Here is a 12,450-nt window from a genome sequence, read left to right as displayed (position 1 = left end):
TCTTTAAAAAATTGTTTTAAATGTCCAACTTTTTCATTTCGTACTCATAGAACTGCGTAAGTATTGGCATGATTTTTGTATTGCAAGGTTTTGTTGAGGGAAAATTATCCAAATTTTGTATAGAAATTCTTGTTGCACAAATATACTTATCAGATTTTGCATATATTAAATGTATAAGGGGCTCGAATGCTTAGAGTAGATATTTGATGGGATTTGTTTAAGAAATAAATGGACTTTTGTTAGCGTTATCAACATGGATATGCAGCACATGCGTTCACTAGACCTGGTCTGTGTGGGGAAAGTGTGAGAAGATAACGCGTGTGTGCTCAATACAGCCTGATACTGATATGAAAGCACACACACACACACGCACGCACGCACACACGCATTTGAGAGCCTTTTTTTTTTTTTTTTTTTTTTTACTTACCACTTCTGCTGTGTCTCACATGTACACCATATGTGTGAATTTCATCATCACTCCAAAAAAAAAAAAAAGTCACTACAGTTTGTTGCCATAGCGGTGTCTCTTACACTTCAGAAGAGATGCTGGTCACAGAGGAAGTGAGTGGGTACAAAAAAGTGTGAGTGCTTTTCCCACAAAGCAGCAGCTCTACCAGTACAATTTACTGGGTGAATGGGGGGCTGCAACACACCTTTTTTTTTATTTGTTTTTTTTTGTTTTTTTGAATGATGGAACCTATTATAACACAAATATACCAAATCCAGTCCAGTCGTGGTAGAAGTGTCTGCTTCAGATGTGAGTAGATGAACATGCTGTGAGATAGAAGGTAGAGGCAGTAGCTGTGTGAGCCTGAATGCACGGTGTGATTCCTCCAACTCTGAAGCTGCCTGCAGTAGACGTGTGCTATTATTGCTACATTTACTTTGTTCCCCGTCTGGCATTGACGCTTTCCGTTCCTCCTGCAGGGATTGAGGAACAAGCCTAAGAAGACAGGACACGTCAAACCGGATCTCATAGATGTGGACTTGGTTAGAGGTGAGTGTGTGTGTGTGTGTGTGTGTGTCAGGGTGAAGCTTTTCTGTATATTAGATGAACGCTAATATCATCTTACAAAGAGTACAGGCTATAACATAAACATCTCTGTCATTATTAATCCTTGTCTTCTATCTCTTTGACTTTGTATTGGTCTCACGTTCAGTTCCTCATCAAGTCAGTCAACTTCATCCTCATTAAAATTTCATTATTCTGGGCTAGTGTGAAATTATTGAGATACAAGAGGTCGTAAACAGAACGGAGATAAAGTAGAACAATAACAGCAGCGATGAAATATAGAAGAAGAAGAGTCCGAAGATGAACAAGAATAAAACAACCCCAGATTGTGTCTTCGCCACACTTTAACTTAATTAATACATCCATGTTTATCCACGTTTGTGTTCTCTCCAGGGTCGGCGTTTGCAAAGGCCAAGCCAGAGAGTCCATGGACCTCCCTGACCAGGAAGGGCATCGTCAGAGTTGTCTTCTTCCCATTCTTCTGTAGATGGTGGATCCAGGTCACCTCCAGAGCCATCTTCCTCCTACTGCTAGCACTCTACTTGCTGCAAGGTTGGTGTGTGTGTGTGTGTGTGTGTGTGTGTGTGTGTGTGTGTGTATTTATCTGTGTGTAAATGTTTAGTTTTGCTTTTATGAGATCAAACCTCAACCCCTCTTGTACCTCACAACACTCACAGACTGTTATGTGTCTTGTCACTGTTTTCCCAAACACGAGCCGTCGCTCTAGGAAATATGAGCTGCACTAACAAAAATTGGCCTAATCTGAGAGGAAAGTAGGAAAAGTAGTTCAATTTAAGCTTTCATTTGTTCAGTATTAGTTAATAATACCCTGTGGAGGTTTACCCAATCGGTTCACAAGATGTTCAAATGCTGCATCTGATTAGTTTGTCCTGAAACACACATGCAGTGTATCTCAGGCAATAAAATGGGCAGCGCCTGCACCGTGCATGCAGAAGCATTTTTCACCAGCTGCATCATGCAGCTTTTCACAGTGACTCATCTTGTCTTCCAACCCTCTGCCCTTCCCGCTGGCTTCCCTCTCTTAGCACATAAAACACAAACACACTCGCACCTTGTTTGAGTTGGAAGGTTTAAAAAAAAAAAAAAAAAAAAAAAGCAAGTTGAAGCAGTATTCGGAGAACTGGAGTAGAGTTCTCAGGTTTACCCCCACACATTTTAAACCATGGTGTTAGAATAAAAAGGTCATGGAAATAGCAGAAAGTCTTCCATTTAGAAAAAAACCCTCTCTGACCCTCAAATAACTTGGGTCAAAGTGATTTAAAATAAAACCTCATCTGGCAATGAGATTTTAATCGGAGCTGAGAGAGATTCGAATGTCGGGGGGTGGACGTGACTGATGTTCTGTTTGTTTACCCCTCATTTCCTGTCTCCCAGTGGCTGCGGCGGTCTTGTATGTGACCATCCCTCAGCCTCATGGGATACCGGCCACCGAGGTGTTTGGAGCCATCTGGCTCATGCTGCTGCTGGGCACCGTCCACTGTCAGATCGTCTCCACCAGGACCCCCAAACCTGCCTCCAGCAGCGGCGGGAAGAGACGCAGGTAGCACTGGAATGATAAAGTCAAATCCTACATGGAGAAATAGGAAGAAGAGAGGCTAAGGTCTGGTAAAATAGGCAAGATGATGACGACGAAGGGCTCAGACAGGAAGAGGAGGTCAGTGACAGTCAATGCAAGAAAATGAGGACAGCAGGGAGGCGGGATAAGAGGCCGAATCTGACAAGCAGAGAGAGGCAGGAAGAGATAGAGAGGAACGTGGAGAGGACAGACTGAGGGAGGCAAGTAAAGTTTAGGGGCTATAAAAAGCACATGATGGAGAACGAGGGCCGGAAAAAAGTTTAGGAGAACAAACGAAGAAGTCTGTCCTGCTGTTGGGTTGTGGTTTTCTTGCAGTTTCAGTTGGCTTCTTTCACTAAACATCTAACAGAAAAGACACACATTTATCATGGAGAGATTTTCTCTTTGGTTTATTATGGACTAAAAAAAAAAAAAAAGTTTCTAGCTTTTTCAGCTTTTTTGGTTGTTTGTATTAATCTTCATTTCCCTACACTTTTTAATCTGAAATACACAGTAGCTGCATTTTGTCGTTAGGAAATCTCCCTCTGATAAATGAAATCTCTGCCTGATAAATGAAATCTCACTAATTAAAGCCAAAGGTGATTCCTCGTGTGTGCAAGTAGAAACGTGCCTGCAGCTTTGTGTTTTGTAGTGTCTCGATTTGCAGTTTGATTTTTCCTTGAATTGGCTCGAAGCTTCTATTCATGGCCGCGGCCCCGCGCACAACCACGTCAGGATCTGGATCGTCACGTCAACACTCTGTCGCTCTGTACGTTTCTATGTCTTTTTTTTTTTTCTCTCCCTTTTTTTTCCACACCCGCGGTTGTTGGCTCAGACAGGCTGAAAGAAGCATCACTGGTGAATAACACGTCCTAACTCTCCTGCGGGGAAGGAGACACAGTTGAAACGGCTCGGAAGCTTCTTCAGAAGTTCAGAAAAATCATAAAGCATCGGCAGCTTATTTTCAAAAACGTGCTTGAATGAATAATTTCAAGGAAGCGTTTCCTTTCTTTTCTTTTTCTTTTTTTTAAGGAGTACATCAAACTTCATCATAAAAACAAAGGAGTGAAGTCTTCATCAGCATCCTGTTTCATCCGAATAGATGAATGTTCCATAAACAAACGTTTTACTTTCTTCTTATGCTTTCCAAAATGAAAGCCTTTTTTTTTTTTCTCCACGATTTTATCAGGAATGCGAGATGATATTGGCGCATAATCAGTGTCGGCAAATATCGTTTCTTTATATCGTTATTTTCTGATGATTTGCTCATCATTGTTTTCATACGCACAGTATTACCAGCGGATCGGAACTGCAACGGTCATGTGTCCCTAGATTTTGCTTTAATGTGTTCAAAATATCACAGCGATGTAGTAAAACAACACGCTGACAAAGTTTGATGTCAGTCAAAAACTTCTTCAATACAAGAATAAACTCAGCTGCTTTAGTTTCTTCTGTCTAAGACTCTCCACCCTCTATTCTTTCCAAACTGAAGGAAGTTGAGGAAGGCATCTCAGATGGAGGTGCATAGGGAAGGCGACGGGTCTAGCACTACCGATAACACACAGGAGGGGGCGCCACAGTCCTACTCAGCCGGCACCACATACAGCCTGGGTGCTCTCTTCCAAGATTTCTGGCATGATCTCTGTAAAGCTGGGTGTGTATTTTCGTTTCCCATCTTCTTTAACCAGATGATTTACCGTGACGGGACTGGGCTTCAGTTCTCTGAGTGAATGACGTTCTATAAATCTGGCCAAACAAGACAGACAGAAACTTAAGGTTTCATTCGTCACAGTAAATCACGACATCAAAGTACCGTCGATCATTTATGCGGGAACTGAATCCCAGTCCTGCCTGAGTCCCTTCAGCTGCGACATCACTTCTTTTTCCTTCACGCTGTCGACCTTCATCCTCACTCGGCTTCACCTGTAACAGGAAGTTCTCACTGGATGAGTAGAAAATATTCATTTCCTGCTCATGAACATCTGTTCTAGTTTCCCGTACCTGTACAGCTACGGGGCTCCAAAACAGAACTTGAAGTGCTCGGACCTCTGCCACGGGCCATGAAATATTTCCTCAAAAAAAAAAAAAAAAACTTATAATGATAATTCAAACGTTGGTATCTGCCTCAACATTCTGTGCATCCTTTCTTCCATCCTTCCATTTCACATCATGAAAATCAACCTGGCAGTTTTTATGTAATCCTACTAAACAGCACCAAAGATCTGACCTCCAGGGAGTGGAACTTGCCGAGGGATATTGCAGCCAATTTTATGTAAGTTTGTGACGGGGCTGAATGATTATTGGAAATCTTAAGAGGCCTACAACAGTCTAGCATCAAATGCAGAATGTTTCAAAATGAATCGGTGCTGAATATTGCACTGTTCTGGCCTTCATGTCCTTTTCTATTTACTCAGGGCTCGAGAGAAATGAATGTTTCATGCACTTTTAAAAGAAAATAAGTAATTTTAGAAAAAATTCAGTTTAATAATGCCAATGATGTTCCTACTACATTATCAGTGGAAGCTGTTGCAGTTATAATCCAGATCGTCCAGCCCTACGTTACGACTTACTGCTGATCTTTGTTCTAAAGGAGCACGAGATTCCGTCTTTACACGGAAAACTCGGCTGTGAATGTCAGCCGACGTTGTTCCTCAAGCCGCCGAAAGGATGCTGATGTCTGAGTCACTTCCTGTCCACTCCTCTTCTCACTTATTCACATTTTTGAATTTCTTAGGAAGAAAAGCAAAGAATTTTGACATTACTTCTGCATTTAAGATATTATATTGGTCATTCTTGATGCTCAGTAATATCAAGGATGATGGTGTCAAACGCCGTCGGTACATAGATGTATGTCACTGCATGCTGCTCCTCCTACTCATCCTCATCACCCTTCATATTCATCGTCTTCTGCTGTCGTTGCCACCTGACACTCACCCCGACTCCCTCCGTCCTCCCAAAGATCGAAGAAGTCCAAGCTGTCCATCGATAAATCAACAGAGACAGACAACGGCTACGTGTCGCTGGACGGCCGTGTGACAAATCGCAGCAGTGAGGAAGGGCTTCAGCTCCACGAGCAGCGATGTGATTCGCTAAACAGGACCGAAGACGTGTGCTGGAACTCACACATCCAGCCCACACGAGCTCACACGCCACGCAGCACGGGACTGATGATGGCCAGCGGCAACAAGGTGACGCGAGGACTATTTCAACTGTTCCCATCCGTCATTAGAATTGTTTTGAATCCTTTTTGACCTGTGTGTGTGTGTGTGTGTGTGTGTGTGTGTGTGTGTGTGTGTGTGTGTGTGTCCCAGGAGCCAGCATCAGATGAAGCGTCCAGTGAGGAGGATCCTGAAGCCTCCTACAGCGCCCTCCGCAGGGGAGTAGAGAGAATGAACAGTGACTGCACGCTGCGAAACCGCAAGAACACACACCACTACAAGAAACACTACGTTGTGGAGGTAGAAACACACACGCATAAAAGGTGAAACTTCATTTATAAAAGCCAGGCTGTAAACCAGACAAACTCTGTTTATGCTTGTAATCGTCTGTCAGGATGTCCCCAAATCCGGCACAAGCTGTAGCTCCAGATGTTCCAGTCTGAGAACTCAAGACTCGGAGAGCACTCGACACGAGTCGGAGACAGAGGACCTGCTGTGGGAAGACTTCTTGCACTGTGCCGAGTGCAGATCGTCGTGCACCTCAGAGACAGGTCAGGAGAACGGAGGGCCCAAATAAAACCATCATCAGTAGATCTGTGGGTAACCACGTACTGCTGCTCCTCTTCCTCCACAGAGGGCGAAGGAGGAGGCACGCCTGTCTGTCCTCCAGCTAAAAAAGAATACAGAGACGACCCTTTCCATCAGGTCTGGAAACACGAGTGCTACACACTGACTTTGGTGGTTGATGAAATTAATCTACACCAGCTGAAGCTGTCGGTTAATTCAATTTAGTCGACACTGGGTCAGGCATTCAGGGTCAAGTCTGGCATGTTGTTTTTTTTTCCTTCTTCTTCTGCTACATAATTTATTGTAGATGCAGTTTATGATTATTGCAGAATGCCCATATCATACTCCAGTATCCTGAAAGCATCACGAGTGACTCCCTGGTGGAATGGCTTTCCTCCTCAGGGTCACGTCCCCTGGCTGCACAGCTCCAACCCCGGCCTGGAGAGGGTCAGCGCCATTGTGTGGGAGGGAAACGAGTGCAAGAAGGCCGACATGTCCGTCCTGGAGATCAGCGGCATGATCATGAACCGGGTGAGTTTCTGTCATGGGAAATTCTACCTACAGAATTATATTCCAGTCAACAAAAGTAAGCAGGGACACTTCAATATTATTTGTCCTTTTACAGGTGAATCTGTACACCCCAGGTATCGGTTACCAGGTCTTTGGAAACCTGGTATCAGTGACGCTGGGCCTCACTCCCTTCGCTTACAGGTATAGCTAACTAGCTAACACCTCCATACATGAATAGTTGGCCATTAAAGCCGTACAATTAATTTGAACTTGATTATTTGTTAAAAGCAAAATCTACGTGAAAAAAAAGAAAAATCACGCCAAGATTTGAATTGTTCTCAAATTTTGTAACTCATGTTGCACTTATATTCAAAATCACCTCTTTAATATACATTCCCCCCCCCCTTTTAAGAAATAAAAACTGAACAGCATAGCATGTCAAAACAAGCTGAAGAAATACCAGTATGTTGGATATACTGCGCTAATCATGATGCAGTGATGAAGTTGCTTGTTCGTCAGGTTGTTTTCTATGTTCACATCAGAATTAACGTCCGGTACCTTGAAAAATTAAAAACTAAAAGCTTTCAAATGTTTTATTTAATCAAAAAGACCACCTGTCTCAAACACGTTCTCCCGTCCCCGTCCCTCTGTCGCAGACTGGCTCAGCACCGGGACCTGGATCAGCTGACCACCCTCTCTGCCAATGAGCTGCTGTCTGTGGCGCTGGGGGGCGGGCCGGGATCGGACGCCTTGGTGATCACCATGGTAACCTTGAGCTTCTTGGTGCGTGTTTGCCTCATATGGCTTTTCTTCTTCTTGCTGAGTGTAGCGGAGAGGACCTACAAACAGGTGAGGCAGCGACGAACCTCGTAGACTCGGAGAATAAAAGCTGGACGTGAATTGAGGGAAGGATGTTTCCGTGTGCGCGTTTCAGAGGCTGCTGTTTGCCAAACTGTTTGGTCACCTGACCTCGGCCCGCAGAGCCAGAAAGTCTGAAGTTCCCCATTTTAGACTGAAGAAAGTTCAGAACATCAAGATGTGGCTGTCACTACGCTCCTACCTCAAGGTACCACATCAGTACCTTCACTAAACGCAATGTTTAGTCCTTCGAACATTGTCAAAGTGCAACCCTACACCGATTTTACCGTAATGACTATGGTAGAGGGGAAATGCACTGCGGATTTTCCTCTTAATTGTCGCATTGAAGCGATATCAGCTCTATATAAGCAACATTTCTTTTGTATTTAATAAAATATTTAGAAAAAAACAGAACCAAAGAGTTGTGGTGGGTTGTATTTGCAGAGACGGGGTCCTCAGCGCTCCGTGGATGTGATTGTGTCGTCTGCCTTCTTGCTAACTTTGTCTGTCGTCTTCATCTGCTGCGCCCAGGTAAGTTCAACTCCTCAAACTGTGATTTACCTGAAGCGCAGTGGCTAGCAGACGTCGTCTTTTATTTGAGGTAATCTAGCATTTTTAGTGTCTTCACTGAGTTTACCATGCAAGTGGTGTCACGCTACCTCACCGCCATGCCGTTTGTTTTTAGCAGTTTTAAGCTTATGTTAGCATGTTAAACTACAAAAGCAAATGTTCGAATATTTGGTGCAAAACAGCTGTGTGACCCTCCTCTGCTCCTGAAGATGTGTAGCGCTGTCATGACCTCCTCCTCCCCCCTCTCTCCCTCCAGTTGCTCCACGTCCACGAAACCTTCCTGGAGTGTCACTATAACTGGGAGCTGGTGATCTGGTGCTCCAGCCTGTCCCTGTTCCTGCTCAGGTTCGTCACTCTGGGCTCAGAGACCAGCAAGAAGTACAGCAACACCTCCATACTGCTCACGGAACAGGTAGCACGCGTGATGAAAACACACACATGCGGGAACCGCACAGCCACACCTTCAAACACCGACCTGTGTGTGCGTGCGTGTGTGTGTGCGTGTGTGTGCGTGTGTGTGTGCGTGTGCGTGCGTGCTGCAGATCAACTTGTATCTGAAGATGGAGAAGAAACCGAACAAGAAAGAGGAGCTGACACTGGTCAACAACGTCTTAAAACTGGCTACCAAACTACTCAAGGTACTTCCTGAGACAGAGCACCTTCACGTCATCTAAAAACAAACGTTCACTGTTGCCCTCTCTCTCTCCCTCCCTCTCTCTCTCCCTCCCTCTCTCACCAGGAGTTGGATACTCCCTTCAGGTTGTACGGTTTGACCATGAACCCTCTTCTCTACAACATCACGCAGGTGGTCATCCTGTCGGCCGTGTCTGGAGTCATATCTGACCTGTTAGGGTTTAACTTGAAGGTAAACAACACACTCACACACACACTCACACACACACACACACACAGATTCGGGGGTTCATTTCCGTGCTCTGTGCAGTCTCACAGGTCTGTATGTCGTTGAATACTCTGCCTTCCTGAAAAGAATGAAGAAGACAAAAACCCAGTTGCCTACAACATGGAACTTCAGAGTCCTCATTTTGTCTTTTCTTCTTTTTATTTATCAACTCAACGTGTTTCAACGTTCACTTGGATTTTCCATCTGTGCTGTAAATCCTGTAAAACTCAGCCCAACACTTGAGTCGGCCAGCAGACGTGGGCCAAAGCTCCCAATGTAGTTTTCAACACCATGACAACGTACTGCTGTTGTCACGCAGGAATTCTGAACTGTATTTTTAGTACCAGCTCGGCGTTTCACATGGAAAACCCTCTTGAGTTCAGTTCCAAAAAACTGAAGGAGCCCACAAGGTTCCACCAATGTGCTAACGGCGTTGCTCTCGTTTTCAGCTGTGGAAGATAAAATCGTGACAGTAAAGAGAGAAACGGCGCGGTGGAGCCGTCACTGACTGACTGGCGGGACGTCTCCGGCGTCTCCACATATCAAGAGTGCTTTGACCTACAACGTTTCCACTTTGTGCAATCCACAAAACTATTTACCCACTCAGTGTTTCATTTGACTTCTAGTTTTGTTTTCATATCGTGTTTTTATGACACCAAACTATTATTGTAACTGTCAACAAGAAGTGTTACAAGTATAAATTATTTTTATTATCAATATTATCGTGATGGGGTTCTCTTTATTTTATTTTTTATTTTTTTGCGAGTTTTTCAGGTCTTTGAAGGCGACATAATGCTGCAGTATATTAAGCTGCCAATGAGGCAATTTTATTGTTTTAAATTTCGTGTGTTTTTATTTGCTTCAAATCAAAATGTATACGTTGACTGAGTTTCAAAACACAGCTGCAGGTTCTGTTACAACATCAAGGTTCTAGTGTCACTTAACGATAAGTTCCCCCTCGCAAAGGAGCCACTAGCTCATGGTTCTAAGTGCATTATTACCTGCATTAGTCACGCTTTGCAAACCATTCACAGTTGTAAATGATTTATTAATTAATGGTCTATGAAGCGTTAACGCAAGTAATAACACACTTAATACTGTTTAGTAACCCTTTATAAGAGGAGATTTACGGTGAAGTGGTACCTTTTTCTTTTTCTTTTCCATTTCCAACAAACAAATGGAATCAGCGTTTAAAAAAAAGATTCGATCAAACGTGATTCCACTCAACCTGGCCGGCCGAGAGACGAAAACAGAAGGAAAAAAAAAAAGGAATGTAATGACATTTTTGGAGCTGAGACCTCAAATGTCGGACTCGAGGGCTGCGTGATACGCAAACCCAAAACAAGCAATAGTTCCCTTCTTTTTTTGTCAGTTACTTTTATCAGCTGTCCAATCCCAAAAAGTATTCACTTTATCGGTCCACAGAACGATGAGAAGTGACGTCACGTTTTGGAAATCACTCCTTTACTCCTTTTTATTTTGGCACCAATTTACACAGCGAACTAGGAAAGAAATCCAAGCCCCGTGATTCTTATTGAAGTTTTGACTGACATCAGCAGTGCAGAGAAACAATCGCGCGGTTCCGTTCAGAGGCGGCCCCCCGAGGGGCGGCTCCGTCTGACGTGTGCTCTTCGTTTTGTTCTGTTTTTAAGAAAAAAAGATGCAAAGACTTCCACACAGCAGTAACAGTTGTGTTTCGATTTTTCATGTCACAATGGCTGCAGCAGTATATAACGCACACACACATGCACACACACACGGATTTCCAACTTCCTGGAATACGCAGGTCTCATCACTGACTTATTTAGTTGCATTTTGTGTTCTTTTAAGATTTCGCTGAGTTTTGATTTCATGAGTCGTTTCTCAGTGGGTTTGACAGTATTTTCAATATGTCTCAACATATATATTTGTATATGTGTGTGTGTGTGTGTGTGTGTGTGTGTGTGTGTGTCAGAGCTGAGTAAACAAGCAGAAAATGACATTCAAAGTTGTTTACTTCATGCTATGTTTTCTGTTATTTAAAGTTTCTTTTTGGTCGATTTCCTCTCCAGTCTCAGGTTCTACTGGAGAACTGATATTTCAAACCGACTCGTCTGACTCGCTTTTGTTGTTTGTTTTTAATCCCAAAAGTCAATAATAACACTTCACGTACAGCTCATATTATTTAGATGTTAGAAACCTTCTTCGACAAAACATTTTGAAAGCACTATTTCATTTTAGTGTCGTGGTGTTGCGCGCTAGTTGAAAGGAACCTGACGTTCTATCTCACATATCATGACATCAAGTTCTCAGTCCCAATGAGGGTTGCGACGTCTTGTCGGTGAAATTTAATATCAGATTAGATCTCAAAGTCCAAATCAAACATGTCTGAGCATGAATGAAACATGCACTTTAAAACCTTTTTTTAATGGAGGAAGAGAAGAATCCTGTTTCAATGTGGGTTTTTTTGGTACCTCACCAGCTTGATATCGTGTGTGTGTGTGTGTGTGTGTGTGTGTGTGTGTGTGTGTGTGTGAGAGAGTGTGAGAGAACTAACTTGTCTGATCTTTTTGCATCACGGTACGCAGCAGAAAACATCATCCAATGAGATTCAAATGCTGACAGATGTTTTTGCCTCAGATGATGAGTTAGCATGTTGCTAACTGGAGCTAACGGACCTGCTTGCATCATCATCTTCAGTGTGTGTGTGTGTGTGTGTGTGTGTGTCAGTTTGTCAGTGTGAGTGGAGAAGGAAGACCAAAGTGCTTTTACTTTTACTGCTTGTTTTTGTCTCTAATGGAAGAAAAAAAAAAAAGAATGTATTTGTTTCCCTTTGGAAATTTTTTTCCCCTTTTTTTTTGTTGCGTTGTGCTTTTTGTTCATTTCGTCACGGCTGTTTGTTCCTCACACTTTGTGGAAAAGAAAGAAGCGGCACGTTTGACCGTGTTTTTAATGGAACAAACACGTTTCAGTCGTATGTATGAAGATGAATCTCAGTAAAAAGATGTTGTGGTTGTTTTCAGAGGAGGTTTAGATTTTTCTTTGTGGACTGGTCTGTCCGCAACGTCTACTTTTTTTTTTTTTTTATAAGAAAATAAAATAAATGGATGTTGACATGTTGGTTCATTTGTTGTGTTTTTGGTTTTAAGTTGTTTTTTTTAATGGCCTTAAACAAATCATTTGAAGTACTGGACACACAAAATAAATGGTGTCTCATATTATAATTCTAGTTCAAAGTTAAATATTTTACTGAAAAGGTTTTCTTAGCGTGTTATTATTCAGAGCAACGTACCAATACACCAAGGAGGCAGATGATTAA

General features: G+C 43.0%; 1 protein-coding gene across 2 annotated transcripts in view; it reads left to right on the top strand.

Annotated features, from left to right (window-relative positions):
- Window positions 1-12,257, top strand: part of LOC147262883 (protein PHTF2) — a 38,463-nt gene extending 26,206 nt beyond the window's left edge. Inside the window, exons 5-21 of one of the 2 annotated variants that reach the window (XM_086202156.1) lie at window positions 928-997; window positions 1,406-1,564; window positions 2,408-2,573; window positions 4,081-4,242; window positions 5,548-5,776; window positions 5,900-6,046; window positions 6,141-6,297; window positions 6,381-6,451; window positions 6,716-6,844; window positions 6,939-7,024; window positions 7,480-7,672; window positions 7,758-7,889; window positions 8,126-8,212; window positions 8,508-8,663; window positions 8,794-8,889; window positions 8,991-9,116; window positions 9,602-12,257. In XM_086202156.1, the coding sequence (XP_086058282.1) occupies window positions 928-997; window positions 1,406-1,564; window positions 2,408-2,573; window positions 4,081-4,242; window positions 5,548-5,776; window positions 5,900-6,046; window positions 6,141-6,297; window positions 6,381-6,451; window positions 6,716-6,844; window positions 6,939-7,024; window positions 7,480-7,672; window positions 7,758-7,889; window positions 8,126-8,212; window positions 8,508-8,663; window positions 8,794-8,889; window positions 8,991-9,116; window positions 9,602-9,622 (2,187 nt within the window). In that variant the 3' untranslated portion in view covers window positions 9,623-12,257. The remainder of the gene's footprint in view (window positions 1-927; window positions 998-1,405; window positions 1,565-2,407; window positions 2,574-4,080; window positions 4,243-5,547; window positions 5,777-5,899; window positions 6,047-6,140; window positions 6,298-6,380; window positions 6,452-6,715; window positions 6,845-6,938; window positions 7,025-7,479; window positions 7,673-7,757; window positions 7,890-8,125; window positions 8,213-8,507; window positions 8,664-8,793; window positions 8,890-8,990; window positions 9,117-9,601) is intronic. The other variant, XM_086202157.1, reaches the window with a different exon arrangement.
- The last annotated feature ends 193 nt before the right edge of the window (window positions 12,258-12,450 follow it).

The sequence above is a fragment of the Aulostomus chinensis genome, chromosome 4, assembly GCF_037954235.1.
Source record: "Aulostomus chinensis isolate RoL2024-O1b breed Wild chromosome 4, RoL_Achi_v1.0, whole genome shotgun sequence".
NCBI lineage: Eukaryota > Metazoa > Chordata > Actinopteri > Syngnathiformes > Aulostomidae > Aulostomus > Aulostomus chinensis.
This window is presented reverse-complemented; position numbering and strand designations above follow the sequence as displayed.